The sequence below is a fragment of the Cydia splendana genome, chromosome 12 (genome assembly GCF_910591565.1).
Source record: "Cydia splendana chromosome 12, ilCydSple1.2, whole genome shotgun sequence".
NCBI lineage: Eukaryota > Metazoa > Arthropoda > Insecta > Lepidoptera > Tortricidae > Cydia > Cydia splendana.
Window position 1 is genome coordinate 14,900,950 of NC_085971.1, and position 21,063 is coordinate 14,922,012.

General features: G+C 36.2%; 1 protein-coding gene across 1 annotated transcript in view; it reads right to left on the reverse strand.

Moving 5' to 3' along the window:
• The window catches only part of LOC134795648 (uncharacterized), a 219,689-nt gene extending 199,228 nt beyond the window's left edge, over nt 1-20,461 (reverse strand). The window contains exon 1 of the mRNA XM_063767554.1: nt 20,167-20,461. Within this exon, the coding sequence (XP_063623624.1) occupies nt 20,167-20,187 (21 nt within the window). The 5' untranslated portion in view covers nt 20,188-20,461. The remainder of the gene's footprint in view (nt 1-20,166) is intronic.
• Nucleotides 20,462-21,063: the final 602 nt, after the last annotated feature.

The following is a 21,063-nucleotide window of genomic DNA, read 5'->3' on the forward strand; positions in this document are numbered from 1 at the left end:
CCGCACCTGCATTTTACAAATAGTACAAAATTTGATAAAAACACAACAATACGGTTACCATCAGTTTGTCACTGACATAAACGCCGTCGAGAACGTAATTTACTTTCTATACATCTCGCTCGCACTCGCATATTAGTGTAAACGGGATGTATAGAAAGTAAATTACGTTCTCGACGGCGTTTATGTCAGTGACAAACTGATGGTAACCGTACAGGTGTATAATAAGAAGTCGTACAACTCGTCAGTCGTGACCCAGCGATAAGATGCTCGCGGTATTCGTGTCAATGCGAGCGTCGCTCGGAAACATGATCTAACATTTGAATCACATTCCATTATGTTTATTCCTTATAAGACATTAAATACTTGAAGAGCAAGAAAGCAAAGAAGCATAAACCATTGTGGCAGACAACAATAATTATTCTGTAATACACTACAGTGTCCATAAAATATACCTATACCAATGACCATTGATGCAGGTAAATGTAAATATATCCGATATTTATATTTATGTTGAAGAGACATTTTAAGATATTCTCTGGCAATTTGCAACTCGACCATTGTTTCGCGGAACCAAGAAGTGGCAATTAAATTGCCAAAGATGCTAAAAAAAAATGCTAAAGAGCCCATCACAATTTCAGAACTATCAATTTATATAATTCTTGATCATACCATGAGCATTGACCTAGTCAAGGCACAGCTGTATCATTTTCAAGTAACTTTTATTACCACTCATTATCGGTCTCATAAAGATGCAAGTGCACCAAAAAAAAAGGAAAAATTGCTTCTTTGACAAGTATAGGTGTAAACACGTGGCAATCAAAGACGTTCTGCTCGTACCTAGTTATTCCGTGTTATCCAATTTTTTAGGAGCCATAACGATATATCTTAAATAAGGGGTTCTAACCCTTCCCAAAAGCATCTGGGTCCCAGGAGTTAAAGCCCCTCTTAAATCAAAAATCCTGAATCCACCACAGATTTCAACCACTATTATAACATATCAGGTCAAGACACAGTAGCATTCTCAAGACACGCTTACCGCACATTATCATTATGATTGCATTGTTCTCCTGACGGTGCAAGTGCAAGACTGCAACCACTTTCGCTCGTAATGACTCCATTCATGCGGCGCCATCAGATCTAACTTCGGACTTAAGTGTATAATTATGTGTGACGTGTGTAAGTCTAGAAATAAATTACTTATGAGTTATGAGATTGCTTCTTTGGCAGCTCTATGTCTAACTATGGACCATTATGAAAATCATTAGATACAATCAACATCTATACTATTAGCGGATGAAAGAACGCGCTAAAATTATCTGCCTCCATGTAATATTTTCCAGATAGAGAGATATGTCTCGACAGTTCGCGCTTGAAAGTATCTGCATCAGTTTAATTGTTCTACATATAGAGACAATACAATAAGATTATTGTTAAGCTATCAGAGAATGGTATATACTTTTGGCGCATAGTGTGATACGCTACTTTTGATGCTGAATGTACAATAAATCTTATGATAAAAAAGTAGGTAAGCGGGTTAAAGTATTCAAAATAATACAGGCGACTTTATTAATAAAAAGAGTGTAATGCGCCTTTAGGAATAATTAAAGAAACGCTTCACAACACAGCACAAACATTTTTTAAAACGTCCTCATGATCCTACTTTAAGTTTGCACCGGGTGTCAGTGAGCGCTATACTTGACGTACAAATTGAGACTTTATTAATAACTCTAATTAATCATTTCAACTGATAACTTGGATGCATTGATTACCTAGGTACTAATGAAGTCGGTTTTCTCAGCTGATCCAAGTGCATCTAACTGCAAACTACTTTCACTCGCGTGTAATGGCTCCATTCAAGCAGCACCGTCAGTACTGGGCTTGAACCGTGTAATTAATTATTTGGAGAGCATTCCATATTAATGAGGGTTTTTGTGAGACACGTGATGTTAAATGTTTAAAAGTGTATGTGATTAATGTTGGAGAATAAGTTTATCATACTCGTTACACATTGTAACTTTTTGTTCTTCAATCAATTTGTGTATTAATTAATAACTTTAACTTTTTGACCGCTAAAGACGTCGACTGACGCGCGCCGCTACAGCCCAATATCAACCTTCGTGCATTCTGACAAGGTTCAATATGACTCGCCGCGCACGATATGCGTGTTGTTCAAAGGGTAATAAAGTAATAAATAAGTAATCCTTTAATAATTTCGCTTTTGTGAGTAACGTGAAAATATCCACTATTTGTTTATGTTTTTTATACGAAACTTTCGGTAGGTGCACTACCACTTACACTAAATAATTCTTACAATTTCTTACTCGTCATCATTCTCTGGCCCTTGTCCCATTCACTTGGGGTCGGCGCAGCATGTCTTTAGGACTTCCACACTCTGTCGCCCGTCATTTCATCATTCTCTTACAATAGCTTACTATAAAAGAGTCGAATTCTGTCGAAGGTTGAAGAGCGGTGAAACCGAGCGTTCGTGAAATGATGCATTCAGGATGCACCACAGACATGTATTTTAATAGACTACCTACCCAAATGAGTATGATTTACATTGACATTTAGAAGTTGGATATTGTTTTAGCATTTAATCCGAATCGTACCTACACTATATTGAACTTAAAATTTAAACAAATCGAAGGAGATGGATGGGTATCACTCGCCGTTTGTAGATTTTCATCAAAATAATCTTTTCTAATAATTTTTTGCCCACTTTTTGCCATATGATAAAAATCGATATCGCCTATCGAAGGTATATGTCTATTTAAATATATATCTGTGGCATGCCCGCTTCGTGCGGTGCATGGAAGCATGCATACGAAATGCATGCAGGTGTACTGTACCTATGCGTCGCATTTCTGAAGCGTGCTACGATATATTGGCTTTTAAATCTTTACAAAGGAAATTTCGATACAATGCTTTTAGGTTTGGCATCTTCTAGAAATCTAGATAAGCATTTAAAAAGTACCGCGTTTTCTTAAATGACCCCACAGTAATCGTATACATATTATAAATAAGTTAGGATGTTATTTACTAAAATATAGACCTTCGGTGGCCGAGACGGGATTAATGGTTTTTCTATTTTATTAAGTCAAATTATTTTAATAAAATAATTACCATTTAGCTAACTAAGGAATATGAAGTTTGGTTTAGTCTCAAAATCAATTTGTAGGCGGAAATCTTGAATGTTTCTAAGAAAACTAACAGGAAACATTATGAATGTTAGTTTTATGTTTAAAACCTTGGACACGGACAACTGTATGCCGACGCCGACGGTAAGTTGCGTTAGCACTCTTATATTTGTATATCCCGAAATATATCGTAAAACTTAATTATACGGTAATAAAGATTTTGGTGAGATACATCACAAGTACCTAATGATCGTGTTCTATCATGGTGGAATACCTAAAATCCACACCTATTTTCTAAAAGGTCAATAAAATTAGCAGCCCTAATAATTACACTGCGAAGTCTGTCTGCGCGTTAGTCTGAGGCCGATAATTGAATTGGCACCCGCGGCGAAGTACAAGGGTGCAGCACTGTCTGTGTTCCGACCGTTGCACTACTTAGCGCCACTTGCACCATCTAAGGCATGCAGTACCGGTCCCGGTACCAAGAATTTCATTTCCCGGTTCTGGGCATGGCCGGAACCGGGATTCCCGGTTCTTCCCGGTTCTCAAGGCATATTTTGATTACTTTTAAGAATTTGTTTGTGTTAGCGTACAATCTTTATGAATGGACTATTTTCATATAAATAATTGCATAAGAATGAATAAATGACTTATTTTATTGTAAACAAACACTTAATTGGCGTTCCAACCTATTTTACCAAATTAACCGGCACACTGCCTCCGCCTGGGCCGAGCCACACGGCCCGGTCGTAGCGTAGTCGATGCACTCAGCACTAGGACGGCACGGCCTGCCTGCACGAATGTCTACTTTACTAGGTTAGTTTTTCGGGTTATTTGAGTCCCCCGTTTCATAGCACCATTCTTAAATGTTATATATAATGTCCCGACCTAAAGTACTAAAACATTACTACTATTGAAATGGGAATAAATAGTCATATGATGAGAACCGGGAAGTACCGGTACCGGGTCTTCAGTACCGGTTCTTTTGACACTATAAAATTCCCGGGAATTCCCGGGAATATGAGAACCGGGAAATCCCGGGAGCATGCCCTAGCACCATCCCACTAACCCGGGGTTAACCGGTTAAACCGTTAACCCAGTGTCAAATTGTACTGGTAACCATGGTAACTCCAGGTCTAACCGGTTAACCCCGGGTTAGTGAATGGTGCAAGTGGCCCTTATAGGTATAAATAACGGACCAAGTTATAATTATGTTAATGTAACTCTGTGGCGCCGCTATTTTACGCAGAAACTACTTTTCTGTGGCCACTGACAGGGCGCCGGTCATATTATCCCCACACACAAACAGACATAATCGTCCGATGAGTCGTACCGGGTGAGCAAAACTGTCAACGTATAGCGATGAAGACACACACTGAATGAAATCGCCATGAAACGTAGCAGTTTTGCGAGAACATAAATGTTTAGTAAGTAGTAAATTTGAATATACATATAAATAAATTAAAAAAAAAATATTTGCATACCTTTGGGACTCGGATTGGGTCGGTTTGTAACAACAACAACAAAATCGATTTTAGGATATTGATAAAAAAATATTTCGTTATTACTTAAGTTCAATTACTTTTTCAATTTCTCAATGAGTTCCGCTTTTTTTTCAGTCAGGTTTGCCAGATATTAGTCCACTGTACAGTCTCGTTCGGACCATTTTTCGTAGCTCACGTTAGAATCGGAAACCATGTCTCACCCAGCCGTTAATCCCAAACAAACTGTTTACGCAGTCCACCGTCGTCTGTCTGTGTGTGTGTTCCCATTACTTACAACCGAGGGTCCGATATAGTCCGGTACTTTAAGTGGAAGAGCCCTTGAGGCCTACTTACAGAATAGATTTTTGAATTTTGGATTAAAAGTCGTCGTTATTCTTTGTGGGCTTGTTATTGTGCCCAGTAGCCAGGAGACAACAAAATGTATAAGTAAATTATAGTAATCATGTAGCTGAATTATGGTGAGTAACAGATTTTTTTTTATAACTTTTAAATCCTATAAAATAATTAAGTGTCGCACCACAGACATACAAGAAAAAGTTACAGCTTTGTAATTGAAAACAGTCAAAAATTAAACCTAGAAATCGTAGGCTTTTTAGAGACGTATTATTTTTCGTAAGCGATCGGAATGGAATAGCACCCCTGACGTGACGCGTTAATTTTAGCCTCGCACGCGCATCCGTTCGCTTCACACGTCGATGTTTTGGGAGATAACTGTGGCAGGAAGCGAGAATTACCATTTTTTATACAAGCATGTATGAAAGAGGTTTGTCAACTGTGCTTGTAACACACTTTGACGTTATGGTGTCAATCACTGACAATCTATAAGTCTGCGAAGTATAATTCCAAAACCTCCCGGGCAACGGGAATGCAGTTAATTTTTAGCCATCCTGTATATGACAATAATTAGACAGTTACATGTATTTTCGAACCCTAACTGTATAGAGTAGAGATATATCTCTATTGGAAATGTATTCCACTAAATCTATAGTAAGAGTATCTGACTTCATTCATCCGCTAAATCAGGAAACACTATGCGTCTGCACGGATTTGAACCTCAAAAACAATGTTTTTCGTACCAAGTTAGAAAAAATTAACCTACTCGTCGTAAAGCTTGCTTTTACAATACATTCACCTCCAGTTTTTCTTTGATTCCAGATTTGATTTCTTTGTTTTCTTTGATAGTAAGCTATTGGACGACGAAGACACGTTTGTTGTTTCCTCAGGTTAATTCATCGATGACCAGGCACTTCTGGCTGCAATGTTAATCGGGCCAGCGTATAAATAGATGCGCCAGATTACATATAACTCATTGTGATGAAAGAGTCAACTCAGGGCACAACAACGCTATTTACTGATGTAAGGTACATTCTAATTAGTACCAAACAACCTAATTCCTCTAGCTTGCTTGCCGCTTTTCAAGAAAAAGGGGGGAATACACTTACACAAGTACTTACCATAATTCTTCTAGCATTCTTGGTTGCCGCCTTTCAAGACAATGGGGGGAATACACAAGTACCATAATTCTTCTAGCATTCTTGGTTGCCGCCTTTCAAGAAAATGGGGGGAATACACAAGTACCATAATTCTTCTAGCATTCTTGGTTGCCGCCTTTCAAGAAAATGGGGGGAATACACAAGTACCATAATTCTTCTAGCATTCTTGGTTGCCGCCTTTCAAGAAAATGGGGGGAATACACAAGCACCATAATTCTTCTAGCATTCTTGGTTACGGCCTTTCAAGAAAATTGGAGAATACACAAGTAATAAATACCGAGCAGAAGCGTCATCGTAATCTTGCCAATGCTCAACCCTCTTCGTTATATCTCATTTCCAAAATTAGGGTTATTTACAAAATTGAGGCTTGAGGCTGTAACCGTTCCAGAGCGTGTCACTCCTCGTTTTGTGCCCTTTGGTATGCCGGCTGGTCAGAGCAGGCTTGCCCCTGATTGTGTGTGGTGCCAATGCATGTTTTAATACATGTCTAGTCCTCGATAACAGCTAAGAAGTCCATCCTGATTATCCTGATAGCTGTCTTTAATTTTTTATACATAATACACATTAGATAAGGTGAATAGGTAAAAGGATAGGTAGGTACCTACTCACAAACCTAACGCCTGTCATTTCGTCTTATAAGGATGACTCACGTTAGACCGGGCCGTGTCCGGGCCGGAGCTTACGGCGCTTACTTTTTATTTTCTATGACATGACAGGTTGACAGGCGATCACGTGATGCTTTCCATAGAAAACGATGCGCCGGAGGCTCCGGTCCGGACACGGCCCAGTCTTACATGAGTCATCCTTATAAGATGAAATGACAGGCGTTAGGTTTGCCTCTTCTGCTGTCGTGGACTATAAAATAGATTAATTTTACGTTTTAAAATTTCGTTTTTAATATAAACGTCTAAGGAAGAATTCGTTTTTATATTCAGTTTTTATATACGTAAACAAACGGCACCCGGTTCTTGAAACTTTTAAAGGACCCATTTAATTTTAAATTATAGAAATTCCGATCGAATAGGTACCTACCCAAGTAACAATTTATGGTTCTATAGTAGTCGATAGAACGTTTCCCAAATACCACCTAAGGTCCTATAAAAGACCAACGAAGATTGTATAAAGCCGAAATGGCGCATCTTATGTGCCATTCAGTGATATAGTAGACCTGTAGCAGTGTCAGTCGTGACGTTTTAGGTCTATAAAAGTTATGTGATGATCACTTTTGTGCTAATTTGTTGTCAGTAACGCCATTATAGTGTTAATTTATACTATAGTGGCATTTGAGATTCCATTATAGTGCTTGTTTTATACTATAGTAGTATTTGAAATTGTATTATAGTGCTTTTTTATACTATTGTAGAATTCATAGTTCCTTTACTACGAAATTTGCTATCAAGTTTTCCATCAACTGTTGTGAGTGGTTTTGTTGTGTGTTTACTTCACAAAAACGGTACTAAGTAAAATGGTGATAAGTACCTAAAGACTTTATATTAATATGCGCCATTTAGATGTCGAATAATTCGGTCCTTAGTGCAAAAAGTATATGGGACGGAAGTTTTACCGTTAGAATAGTATTAGTTTAATGAGGAATTTTAAATGCCCCCTCGATTTATTTATGTTTTTAATAAAATAATTTAATAAAATATTATGATATTCACCATAGTTACTACTATACAGCCAAGAAGTCAATCCGACGCTTTTATAGGCTAACTATAGAACTTACGACGAAATATTCACCGCCATCATGATTAAAATTAGGGTTCCAAAAGAATTTTGCTGTGACCCAGTTACACCTACAAACTCTTTAGAAAGATATAGGATTTTTTTTTAATTTAGATGTAGTTATTACTGTTGTTTCCTTTTTCAGTGTGATTGGTAAAAAAAATGTGCTAATAATGGATGTCGATAAATATCTAAACCGTCACGATTTTATGCTTGTATTAAATCATTGATGATAAATATCACCTACAGTCACTAATATCACTGGGGTCTTTTTTATCAATTCATTAAAATATAAAAATATTTTGTACGGGACCACATTATGTGGCTTAGGCCTGAACTTATATAAGCAAGATATAAGTAGCCATTACAGATCAAATTTATCATTTACAAGTAGTCGTTTTCTACCTTTATGTATCTAACTCGGTTTATAAAAGACATAAAAACTCAACTATAACGCTGTTGTCTTTTAAAAGAAAAAACAAAACCACTATACAACAGTTTTGTGATATAAAAGAGCCATTGTGACGTTTACAGCGATGAGATATAATAGGGATTTAAAAACTACTAAAGCGCTTTTTAACGCTATAAATATGTCCCAAAAACGCTACTATAGAGCAAAACAGTTCTATAATAGTGTTCATATGACTACTAAAGTATTATGTACTATAGCAGTGATCTCTAAAGACACTATATCCTGAAATCGTTGTATAGCTGGGTTTTTGTCACTGTTAGAACACAAAACTATAGCGGCTAGCAGGGAACCTTAATAGCGCAAACTACTAAAGTATTATGTACTATAGCAGTGATCTCTAAAGCCACTATATCCTAAAATCGTTGTATAGTTGGGTTTATGTCACTGTTAAAACACAAAACTATAGCGGCTTGGCAGGGAACCTTAATAGCGCAAATTAGTTGCATAAAAGTGATTCCAAATACTATTATACAGTAAGGTTGCTCTATAGTGGTTATATTTGAACCTGTTATAGTACACGCCTATAACGGCTCTATAAAATGATGAAATAAACCTTTACATCAATTGCTTATAGAATATATTAGCTGTATAAGCCTATAGAGCAAATAGGTGCTGCCAAGCGCTTTTATACGACAGGTGGTCACCTCTGAAACCTTAATACGACGTCTATACAAGCTTTTAGCGATAAAAACTAAAATTATAGGACTAAAATGTTACTTGGGTACTCTGCGCAAAGGTCACGAAATATACTTAGGTACATAAAATGATTATAGGTATTTCCTTTAGACAATACCGAGACATGTCAATTTCAAGAAAAAAATTACAATCTATGTAATTTGTATTTAGAGTTAGACCAAGATAAGTCTGCTACGATTTTGATAACACACGCAGTGCAAGTGTTATTTATACGTCATAATTTCATAGAAGTTTGACGTTTAAAATACTTAACACTTACACTGTGTATGCTCAAATCGTTGCAGACTTCTCTTGGTCTAACTCTAACTCGCTGGTTGGAAACATTTAACATAAAAAAGTCATATCCAAATATATTTGCTTTAGACAAGACTGTCAGATATCGGATAAGTATCGATAAATATTAGGCGGCGTCAAGGACGCGTCAACACAGAATGATTACTGTTTCTTATCAACTTCGTATCGATAAAGAAATTATAGGTAAACAGTAAACTGAGGCAATGCGTTATCAAGTGCATTCACTTTAAGGATAATGGGTTAATAATGTTTCATTTTATATCTTAAGCAAACAGAGTGTTGAAAGCAATTTCTTACTGATATTTAGTACAGTCAAGTATAAAAATATGGATGCACTCATCAACTACTTAAAAATATGTCCCATAGCCCTTATGTCAACGAATTAAGAACCATTGGGACGTATTTTTGAGTAAGTTGTGTGCACCCATATTTTTACACTTGACACCACATACTTAATATAAAACTGTCTTTCTATCTAGAGCAGGAATATTCCCTAAATTCCCGAATATTTGCGTGAATGGTACCTTTATCAACAATCTTACATATTTCAAGAAAATACGAGTAATTAAGACAAAAATAATGTTTCATTTTATATCTTAAGCAAACAGAGTGTTGAAAGCAATTTCTTACTGATATTTAGTACAGTCAAGTATAAAAATATGGATGCACTCATCAACTACTTAAAAATATGTCCCATAGCCCTTATGTCAACGAATTAAGAACCATTGGGACGTATTTTTGAGTAAGTTGTGTGCACCCATATTTTTACACTTGACACCACATACTTAATATAAAACTGTCTTTCTATCTAGAGCAGGAATATTCCCTAAATTCCCGAATATTTGCGTGAATGGTACCTTTATCAACAATCTTACATATTTCAAGAAAATACGAGTAATTAAGACAAAAGCCAAACCTATATATGTATACGCATTTTGGCACGTTATTCACTTCGATCCAAACAAAGGTAGATCCTTACAAACAGCACATTCCATTGTATGGATCGGATTCCGAACCGTCACACGAGACAGCCTTGGTGAGACAAAGTCGTAAGCACCGATACTCTCTACTCAGTTGGGACTTTGTTGTCCCTAAGGATAGTATTGTCATCGGAGCTCTTGATAAGGCCCTGGTGTACCCTGTTTACTTGTTTAGATAAGTTTGAAGATAAACTGCCTCGCTCAACAAAAGGTACGAGAAAGGTACAGTCAGATAACAAGGCATTCAAGACCAAAATGCCAATTAGGCTCAGTTATTCGGTGAGTAATTAGTGCTATTTGCAAAAGGACGAAGAAATTTTAGGCCTATAGTTCTCTGTAAGTAAGAAAAATCTGTGGAGAAAGTGAGCTTTATTTTTTACCATTCCTACTTAAAGCTGTAATCGTACTCTAATTACTTAGATTCCTACGTCCTACTACGTCATCTTATAATTTCTCATTGTCTTCTCAATTTTGATCTGAATAGAATAAAATATGATGACTGAACGAGTTGCCTCCAGTACGGATAATGGATATGATGGCCGTTCTTGTCTACGTGACAGCGTGATAAAACGGCGTCCGTCACTTTCTACCCCGCGGAGTTAAAAAGTGACAGTTATTTTATCACGAGGATAAAACCATCTATGATACGCTTGCAGATCGTGTAAAGCCATTCGTTTCAAATTTCACAGATGTAATTCAATACGTTTAGCGATTGGTGAATACCGCACAACGCACATTTATACATATACCTAAGTAATGCAAGATATTCAAAAAGTTTCTAAATAATTTACTGTATTAACATAACTTTTGAATCCCTTCTTAAGTTAGCCTATTTATTATAATAATTTCCGACAATACTAAAGTTCTCCGACTAAAGTCTCGAATGCTAAGTAAGGCTGAAATATGGATAGATTTCCATGTATATAAATGGCAGGTGATTTCGTTGATTCATGATATTGCCCCTCCTCCATATTTCAGACTTAGTTCTATTGGGTAAGGACCACTTTATATTCATTCCAATCATTTTACTTTCATCAAATATTTATAGGTGAAAACAGAGGAATAGGTTCCGTATTGTAACAGGTAATACATTTGTTGCTGCAGATTATTCCGTCTTTCCAGAGTAAGATTTCTCGTTATACATATATAAATATGTCATCTCCCTGCCCTTGTCCCAGTCCCACGTTATGTGGGGTCGCCACAACATGTTTTTCTCTTCCATTCTCCTCTGTCTTTCGTCACCTCAGCACTCACTTTCTCCCTCATATCCTCTTTCACACAATCCATCCATCGTTTTTTGGTTCGTTATATATAAATACATATGGACAGTAAAGTGTAAAAAGGATCCAATATATGCGTTTTATTTTTGTGAATATTATGATTGAGTATAATAACGGTCTTAACAGCTGCCAGGCCGCTGTTTCACTACTGTGACAATTGTCACCTGACAAAGATAATTCGCGTATGTTGCTGGTCCTATAGGCCCCGTGCATGCACTAAGTAAAGATAAAGATAAAGAGATGTCGTTTATGCTTCCGATGTAGCCCACAAGATGGCAGAACCTACTATGCACAAGGAAACGTACCGACGAGAACGGTAGATGGTAGCACTTGCTTTGGTAATGTACCTACATGTGCACATATGTTTCCGATTCAGGCCACAAGTTGGCAGACCCTCCAACGAAAATAGACAGAAAATTGTCAGATCAATATGTATATCAAATATCAGAGTGGTATAAAGGTGCCGATCCAATTAACGTGAATTGACAAAAACAGCAGAATCATTGTGTATTTATGAGACAATTTAATCTCAATATTCTTCGCATGTTAAATAATAGCTCCCGATACACGCATATCGTATTTCAATATGACTGTAAACCGAATTGCTTATCGATTACCACAAATGTGCGAGTATGACCAATCGCTGGCCCTGGCAGCGATTTACTTTACTTGTAACGGAATCGTTAACGCCGTCCGTAAAAGGAATAACACGGCATATCTTTGTATCCTCGTAAAGAAATTTCTACAAGCTACAAGGTCACATTAACCGATTTATCGGACGAGCAAGTTTCGTTGTTTTATTATAGAATTTACAATATTTTTCTATGAATCTATAGAATTTTCGGCGAACCGCGAGTTCGCAGTTCGGGACGAACTATTAGTATGAGTACTATGAGTAGTATTTCTATTTATAGTGGAGCCTAAGTTTCATTTTGTCATTGCTAATACTGAGACCAATCTATGACACGCAGCTCACGCCCGTCATATCCAAGTGGTTTGGGCTCTAGGGCGTGCCAAACCAAAACAATACTAACTTACAAGCATTATACAAATGCAAATGGGTAAAAATGTAACTTGTCTATAGCTACACGAAGACACACTCTACTCGTCCCAAACGTAGGTACATGTCAAAGTTAGTAAACTGGGCAGTTAATATTCTTGTCCGAGGGGAGAACCTTGTGCGCTACTTACATATTGCATATTTTTGGTTCCCTCGTATTATTAAAGAACCTTTACAAAAGATCGCTCTTCTTCCCATTTTTTTTGACACATTTTTTTGATAAATAACGAGTGTTAGCGAAGTATTGCATACAGGGTTTCGGTTAACCTAGATATTGCATTTTTTTTATAGTTGATTGACATTATTTTATGAAGGTCTATGTATACATTTGTTATATAAAACGTTCATAAGTGCTTGTTACTAGGCCTACATGAATAAAGTATATTTGACTTTGACTTTGAGTTGGTCTGTAGAAACACTCGGTAATCTAACGTTGTACGCCTCAACCTTTTACAAATTCCAATTCATATCAATTGACTTGATTTTTGTCAGTGTTTTAAGAAACGACAGCAAATTGGGGACGTACAATAACACAAGATAATTACTTATTAATTTTATTATAATATAAGCTACCTGCAAAAAAAACCCTTCCGTTAATCCGACTTCCCTAAAATAGTCGCAATCTTATTGACGATTGAATAATGTAATACATGAAATAAAGGTACATTAGTTATAATCAGTGATCGTTAATTTTCCAGCAATTTTGGTGCAGCATAGTAAAAATGAAGGATTTTCTTTTTTTTTTCTAGGGAGAGGATTGGTTAAGGTTAATATTACAGTTATTAACCCTAATTATCTATTCCACCTAGAGTAGGGCATACAGATGCTTTTAACCAACAATGCTGCACCAAAATTGCTAGAAAATTAACGATTATTGGTTATAATATAAAATTTTGACAATTCAATACTAGGTACCGGCCAGAGATCATGTTTCCCGGAAAAATCTTAACACCGCGAACTAGGATTTTGCATGCCCCGTAAAGCGACATATAGTGGCTAATTCGAAAACTGAAATTAAAACCAGGAAATACAGAATAATACAGATACACACAGAAGTTAGACACCGACTCTATCTTAACGTTGTTTTTACTCTCGCAGCATCATAAGGTAAGATTAAGATATCAATTTCATTTTCTGGATGCGCGTTATTACCGGGAATACCGGTGCTTAAGGCTGAATTATAAATAGGTACATTTGCGCTCCGTTATGCGGGTTCGATTCCCTTATGAGTGTGTTTTATAATCCGATTGGTTCTGGTGTATTTACATTGGTTGCGCAAACGCAGTCGGGTCGAGTTCTTAGTTGTCAGACGGCCTATCGCAAACCACGGGTTGCCTCTCTGTCGCACTTGTAAATCGTACGTAAGTGTGACAGGGAGCGAACACTTCGAACGTGGTTCGCGGTAGGCCCTCAGATACCAGTGTAACGTGACTTTTAAGTCAAAAATTTGACGTAATCAGAGAGCGCACATTGGTGTCATTGGTATGAAGTGCGTGGTGACGCAAGTAATAACTGCATATAAATTTTAAATTTAAATACTTGCAATGTAATAAAGCGGATTAACCTATTTTGATAAATAAAGCACTAGAAAACCTGCTTTAAAAATAAAAAAAACCGCATCCATATCGGTTCACCACTTTAAGAGCTATCTTTTATCTATACTTTTTTTCTTTTTGCGTCGAGGTTTAAAAATGATGATGGTTTTTAACGGGGTAAAAATATGAACTTCAAAGGGCTAAAACATCATTATAATAATCACGTCGTAAATGATTTCGTCTAAGCTTTCTACTCATACTTGCTCTTGCGCTCTGGGCGAGTAACCTTAAGTTTAGACCAACACTTTTCACGCCTCTGGCGATACCAAAAATTTCTCTGGAGTTACCAAGAATTTACGTTTCCAATATAATACTTGTGTCGGTCTATAAGTTGATCCGCCTCTCTATAAGTTTGTAATGACATCCAAGGTATTGGTAAAGCTTACCGAGAGCATGTCAGGCGAACCAGCTTGACACTGCATAGTTCTATACAAGACCCTTTACTGACCATATATAGACTTTATACCATTGCAATAAGGTAGATAATTGTGTAATCACTGGTACGTAGTTCGAGCTCATTTAATACTAAGTTTACAGCCGAATGTTTTGTGAATTAGATAAGCACTTCAAGTTTGTGTTCGCTTCATTAGGTATGATAACGTTGGTGAATAAACGTAGTTAGAAACCGTTTAAGGCAAATACTTGCAGGAATACAGACTGAATCTTACAGATTGGATGCTTATCAGCATCAGTTACTATAGTATTAGTAGAAGAAAACTGTGCTACGTGTTAGTATAGTTGATATCAAAGATACCATATTGAGTACATTATAGGCCTAGTTGTGAGTACCTACTGTATTACCGAGTACTGAGTTACTTATGTAGCAAAAGTTCTTTAATATTACTTTAGTTTAACCACGTTTAACGAGGACTACCTAGCTAAACGACTTACACAATTTCGACTTTTGTATTTATACCTACGCAAAGAAGGTTCAGGAATTATATGGAAACCTAAATGCAGGTTACCTGTAACAAAACGTTTCTATGGATAAGATTACACCGAAAAAAACATAAGTTTTATTGAAAATTCCGAATTCCGAATAGAAGCAAATACGATAGGAATGTCAATAAAAAGTTACGCCAACAAAAAATCTCGATCGTCAGTCCTACGCCGCGGGCCTTGAGTCTTGAGACGTTACGATGGACAAAAAACTATTGTTAGGTCTGCTTTGAACTCATTACTTTAATAGAGTGAGGCCCTGACACGTATTATTTATTTGAAACTTTAAATATATTGTGATATGTGTCATATTTGCTTGTAATTTTATCGTAACAATCTAAGGTGTACAGAACAGGGTGTACTTTGACCATACGTGTTTTATAATAATTATAATATGTAGTTGTAACGCAAGTTTTAACTGTTTGAAGTATGATTCTCCAAAATAATAAAATTTGTTTATTATGGGTGTAATGAGAGATATTAAAGGAAGTTAAAATAATTTTCCGTGTTTTTCCAATACATTGACCAAAGAAATACACAACTAAAACGTATTTAATTTTGTAGTAAGTATTGGTGTAGAAGTATAGCTAGTATGTAACTAATGAAAACGTATAGGTACTTATTTCTTTAAGTATCGCTAAGTTAAGTTTATCACGTAAACATTAATTAATACCTTAGTAACACGCACATTTCAGTACGTAGGCATTAGGAAGGAATTAAAGTTTGAACGTAAGAAAGTTGATTAACTTTTTACGTAGGTACTGTATTGTATATGGAACTACAACAGTGTTTTCAGTGTCTATGTAATAGAGTAGTTCTTGATAAGATTTTTTTTCGACCGTTTAAATAAACTAACATACGAGTAAGAGTGTGTGTGAGCGAGACCATTTCTATACACTGAGAAAAAAAATCGTTTAAAACAATTGAAATTGCATTAACGTTGAATGCTTTAAACAGTTCCACATGAGCCTATCGAACCAAGCAGTAAAGTTTACTGTCCGTACGTTACGTACGAACGTACGTACATTAGTTGATATTGTAATAGCAGTTAATCTTAATGAAATCACTTTAATGTGTGCTCGATAGATCATATTTTTTTCAATGTAGTTACGTAGGTATGTTTTGTTTTAACATAAGTATGTATAATAAATACCTATGTGGGTATGTATGATACAATGCAACACAATGAATCCATTGAGCAGACGAGACATCGTAAAACTGATAGTTATGGTATGTCATCATTTTCAAACGTCAATAAAAATATACTTACTTAAGGAATGTGTATCAGATGTATGGCTTGAAGAATAAGTCAGACTAATAGGATAAGTAGCTAAGCCATTGTGATCTTAAAAAAATATAGTTACAGATCCCATTAAAGTTTCTAAAATTATAGCAGATTAAACGCTGATTGGAATTTCTCGACTATTTTAAAAGTAACCCGTGGTGAGTTATATGCCTACTTATGTACTTCGTTGTAAATACGTACTTTATTTTAAGTATTTTAAGTACATAAGGTTTCGGGCTCAGTTAATTGCCATTCAAAGGGAAACGGGTTAGGTAGGTACGTGGCGATCGCGAGTTCATCTCGTTCTAGGCAGTTTTATTTTCATTATTTATAAATTCGTTGGCAAACGGCACTGTCCAAAACAAAACTAATCTCCATTTGTTTTATAGCCAGATGTTTTTATGAGAATGAAACGGCAGACGTAATGGGTACTTAGTCGTCACAGCATGGGAACGGCCTTGCACCTGAATGGTGTTAATTCTAACGATTACACACTCGTTACGGAGTTACGGGGCCAGATGTCCGTGGGATGTGTTATAGGTATAACTATTCGCAAACTACTAGATGCTACTAGGAAGTACAAAGTTATTTGTTTACTTATAGGTACCTATTTCTAGTTTTATTTAAAAATACGGACTCCTAAAAAGTTATTGGTGTGATTTTACTCATTGGGTTACTTAACGTACCTACTTTTGATATCAGTTTAGTACATTATTTACAGACTAATCGTCTGGGTAGTGGGTACACTTAACGATTACACCCTGTTAAGGTACTATTTGTAATCCACAAAGTTTAAGTAATTGCTGAGTTACTAATTGAATAGGTTACTCTTGAACTAAAACGACATTCCTCTTTTATGTTATGTAACTATAGGTAGGGTTCAGGTACTACATATTTAGTAATCCACGAAGTTTAAGTGCTGAGTTACTAATTGAATAGGTTACTCTTGAACTAAAACGACATTCCTCTTTTATGTTATGTAACTATAGGTAGGGTTCAGGTACTACATATTTAGTAATCCACGAAGTTTAAGTGCTGAGTTACTAATTGAATAGGTTACTCTTGAACTAAAACGACATTCCTCTTTTATGTTATGTAACTATAGGTAGGGTTCAGGTACTACATATTTAGTAATCCTCGAAGTTTACTAATTGAATAGGTTACTCTTGAACTAAAACGACATTCCTCTTTTATGTTATGTAACTATAGGTAGGGTTCAGGTACTACATATTTAGTAATCCACGAAGTTTACTAATTGAATAGGTTACTCTTGAACTAAAACGACATTCCTCTTTTATGTTATGTAACTATAGGTAGGGTTCAGGTACTACATATTTAGTAATCCACGAAGTTTAAGTGCTGAGTTACTAATTGAATAGGTTACTCTTGAACTAAAACGACATTCCTCTTTTATGTTATGTAACTATAGGTAGGGTTCAGGTACTACATATTTAGTAATCCACGTTGTTTAAGTGCTGAGTTACTAATTGAATAGGTTACTCTTGAACTAAAACGACATTCCTCTTTTATGTTATGTAACTATAGGTAGGGTTCAGGTACTACATATTTAGTAATCCACGAAGTTTAAGTGCTGAGTTACTAATTGAATAGGTTACTCTTGAACTAAAACGACATTCCTCTTTTATGTTATGTAACTATAGGTAGGGTTCAGGTACTACATATTTAGTAATCCACGAAGTTTAAGTGCTGAGTTACTAATTGAATAGGTTACTCTTGAACTAAAACGACATTCCTCTTTTATGTTATGTAACTATAGGTAGGGTTCAGGTACTACATATTTAGTAATCCACGAAGTTTAAGTGCTGAGTTACTAATTGAATAGGTTACTCTTGAACTAAAACGACATTCCTCTTTTATGTTATGTAACTATAGGTAGGGTTCAGGTACTACATATTTAGTAATCCACGAAGTTTAAGTGCTGAGTTACTAATTGAATAGGTTACTCTTGAACTAAAACGACATTCCTCTTTTATGTTATGTAACTATAGGTAGGGTTCAGGTACTACATATTTAGTAATCCACGAAGTTTAAGTGCTGAGTTACTAATTGAATAGGTTACTCTTGAACTAAAACGACATTCCTCTTTTATGTTATGTAACTATAGGTAGGGTTCAGGTACTACATATTTAGTAATCCTCGAAGTTTACTAATTGAATAGGTTACTCTTGAACTAAAACGACATTCCTCTTTTATGTTATGTAACTATAGGCAGGGTTCAGGTACTACATATTTAGTAATCCACGAAGTTTAAGTGCTGAGTTACTAATTGAATAGGTTACTCTTGAACTAAAACGACATTCCTCTTTTATGTTATGTAACTATAGGTAGGGTTCAGGTACTACATATTTAGTAATCCTCGAAGTTTACTAATTGAATAGGTTACTCTTGAACTAAAACGACATTCCTCTTTTATGTTATGTAACTATAGGCAGGGTTCAGGTACTACATATTTAGTAATCCACGAAGTTTAAGTGCTGAGTTACTAATTGAATAGGTTACTCTTGAACTAAAACGACATTCCTCTTTTATGTTATGTAACTATAGGTAGGGTTCAGGTACTACATATTTAGTAATCCTCGAAGTTTACTAATTGAATAGGTTACTCTTGAACTAAAACGACATTCTATGCATAGAAAATTAGGTTCCTAGGTAAATTTATCGCAATTAACAAGTGATAAAATTCAGCTGTGTGGAATTCATAGGTACCTGCCTACTCGTATTGTGCAGAATCGCGAATAGTAAGAAACAATAATGGCATAAACATCGAATATCCAATCCTCCAATTCCCACCCTTGTTTTGGGACTCCTACCATCATACGCAGTAGCGTATTTCACATAGGTATAATTAAGTAGGTAATACTAATAACTACCTACATAACTAATACAGGCTTCTACAGTGAATAATCTGAGACGATGGTAGAAGTAGTTTACCACTTTCAAGTGTTGTTCCAAGTTATTGCCTGTTATTATGCACGTACGTTCGTAATATGTGCCTCGCCTCTCGCCTATGCAATTTAGTGCATTAAGCACCTGTATTATTAAACAAGTTTTCATATTTCTAAAGCTAGAATAGGTAGGTAGGTATAGGTGTCTAGAAAGTTGGCGAATCCGGTTAAATAAGGAACCTAGGTATGTATTAAGGAAGACTTGAGTGCCTACCTACCTTCCTACTTTAGACACATTATTATAATATAGGTATGTATTATCTTAATTCCTATTATGTATTTTATAGGTAGGTAGGTTACCTGGCCTACCTACACAAACACAGAAAAATGTACAAATGGCGGACTTAATGCCAAAAGGCATTCTCTACCAGTCAACCAACAAATCCATCCAAGTAAATTAACATTCATCTGCAGTCAGTTAAAAAACTAGAATGCATATCAGATAATTTACATACGGTAATTTACCTAGCCTGGTGCTTAAGAAAACAGTAATTACCTACTGCAATTTTATTAGACATGCATTTTAAAAGTAACCTACTTCATACTTTGTTTACTTATTCTGCTATTGATAACTATTGTTGTGGGAAGAGATCCCTTATAGGGATAAGTTCGCCTTTGTACTTCCATTACTGTAATTTATTTTTGTAAACCTGTGTTGTGTACAATAAAGTGATTACTACTACTACTACTAGTACTACTACTACTAGTACTATTTACTACTATTGTTTTAGCCACATACCATCATCATAGACGTATGCATCGTATCTCAGCACCGCAGCATCCTCGGGAACAACCCAACACCTCCGGCGGCTTACATCACTCACCAATCAACACAAGGTTGCACCACACACAAATTAAAACAATAAACGAACCAAAACAAACGAGAAAACTTATAGAAACAAATCACGAACGTTTCCACATTTATGCGTTCCACACGTGTTTGAATATTCGCGTTCCGTTATCAAAACATGTACGATAAAGTTTGTCAATATACGTTCCTTTGAAAAGTCGTCAACACGTCCGTACGCCGCTGCGATACTACACTAACTGAGGTATTACGATACGCACACCGCACAGTGCGTCGAGCAGAAACAAACCAGTACGATAAAAAGAGACGGTTATATAAAAACTTGATCCGTCTGCGGGGCTGCATTCATTGCACTTGGAAATTAATACGACAGGGTTCTAAGTAAACTTAGAACTACCAGTTAGTAGAGTTAACGTTGTGGTTGCGACCCTGTCTCTTTACGGTCGGGTGTATTTTGGGAGATTACCGGCTATCAAGCCGGCCGGTTATTTTGAAAGATCCGCGTGCCTCAATTAATTATAAACGGGATTTATTGTTTATAAAGTGAGGTAGCTCGCGGTTTGTGGCGTTGGTTAGGTCCAGGCCAGAGGTGTTACTGGTACAAAGTGCTAGAAATAGGCAAAAAGCGTATACGGGTAATTTCCAAACTTTCAGAATATCAAGTAAATCCAAAATAGATTTAAGTATGGAATTATGGGTTATTATTATTTTGTACCACTCGCCTTTGAGATAACGGGGTGTTGGGGGTGTTGGGGGTCTGACGCCATAGCTTTTATAAGGGAGGTGGGACGTAGAACTAGGGAGAGGACCTCTGATGCTCGCGCGGGT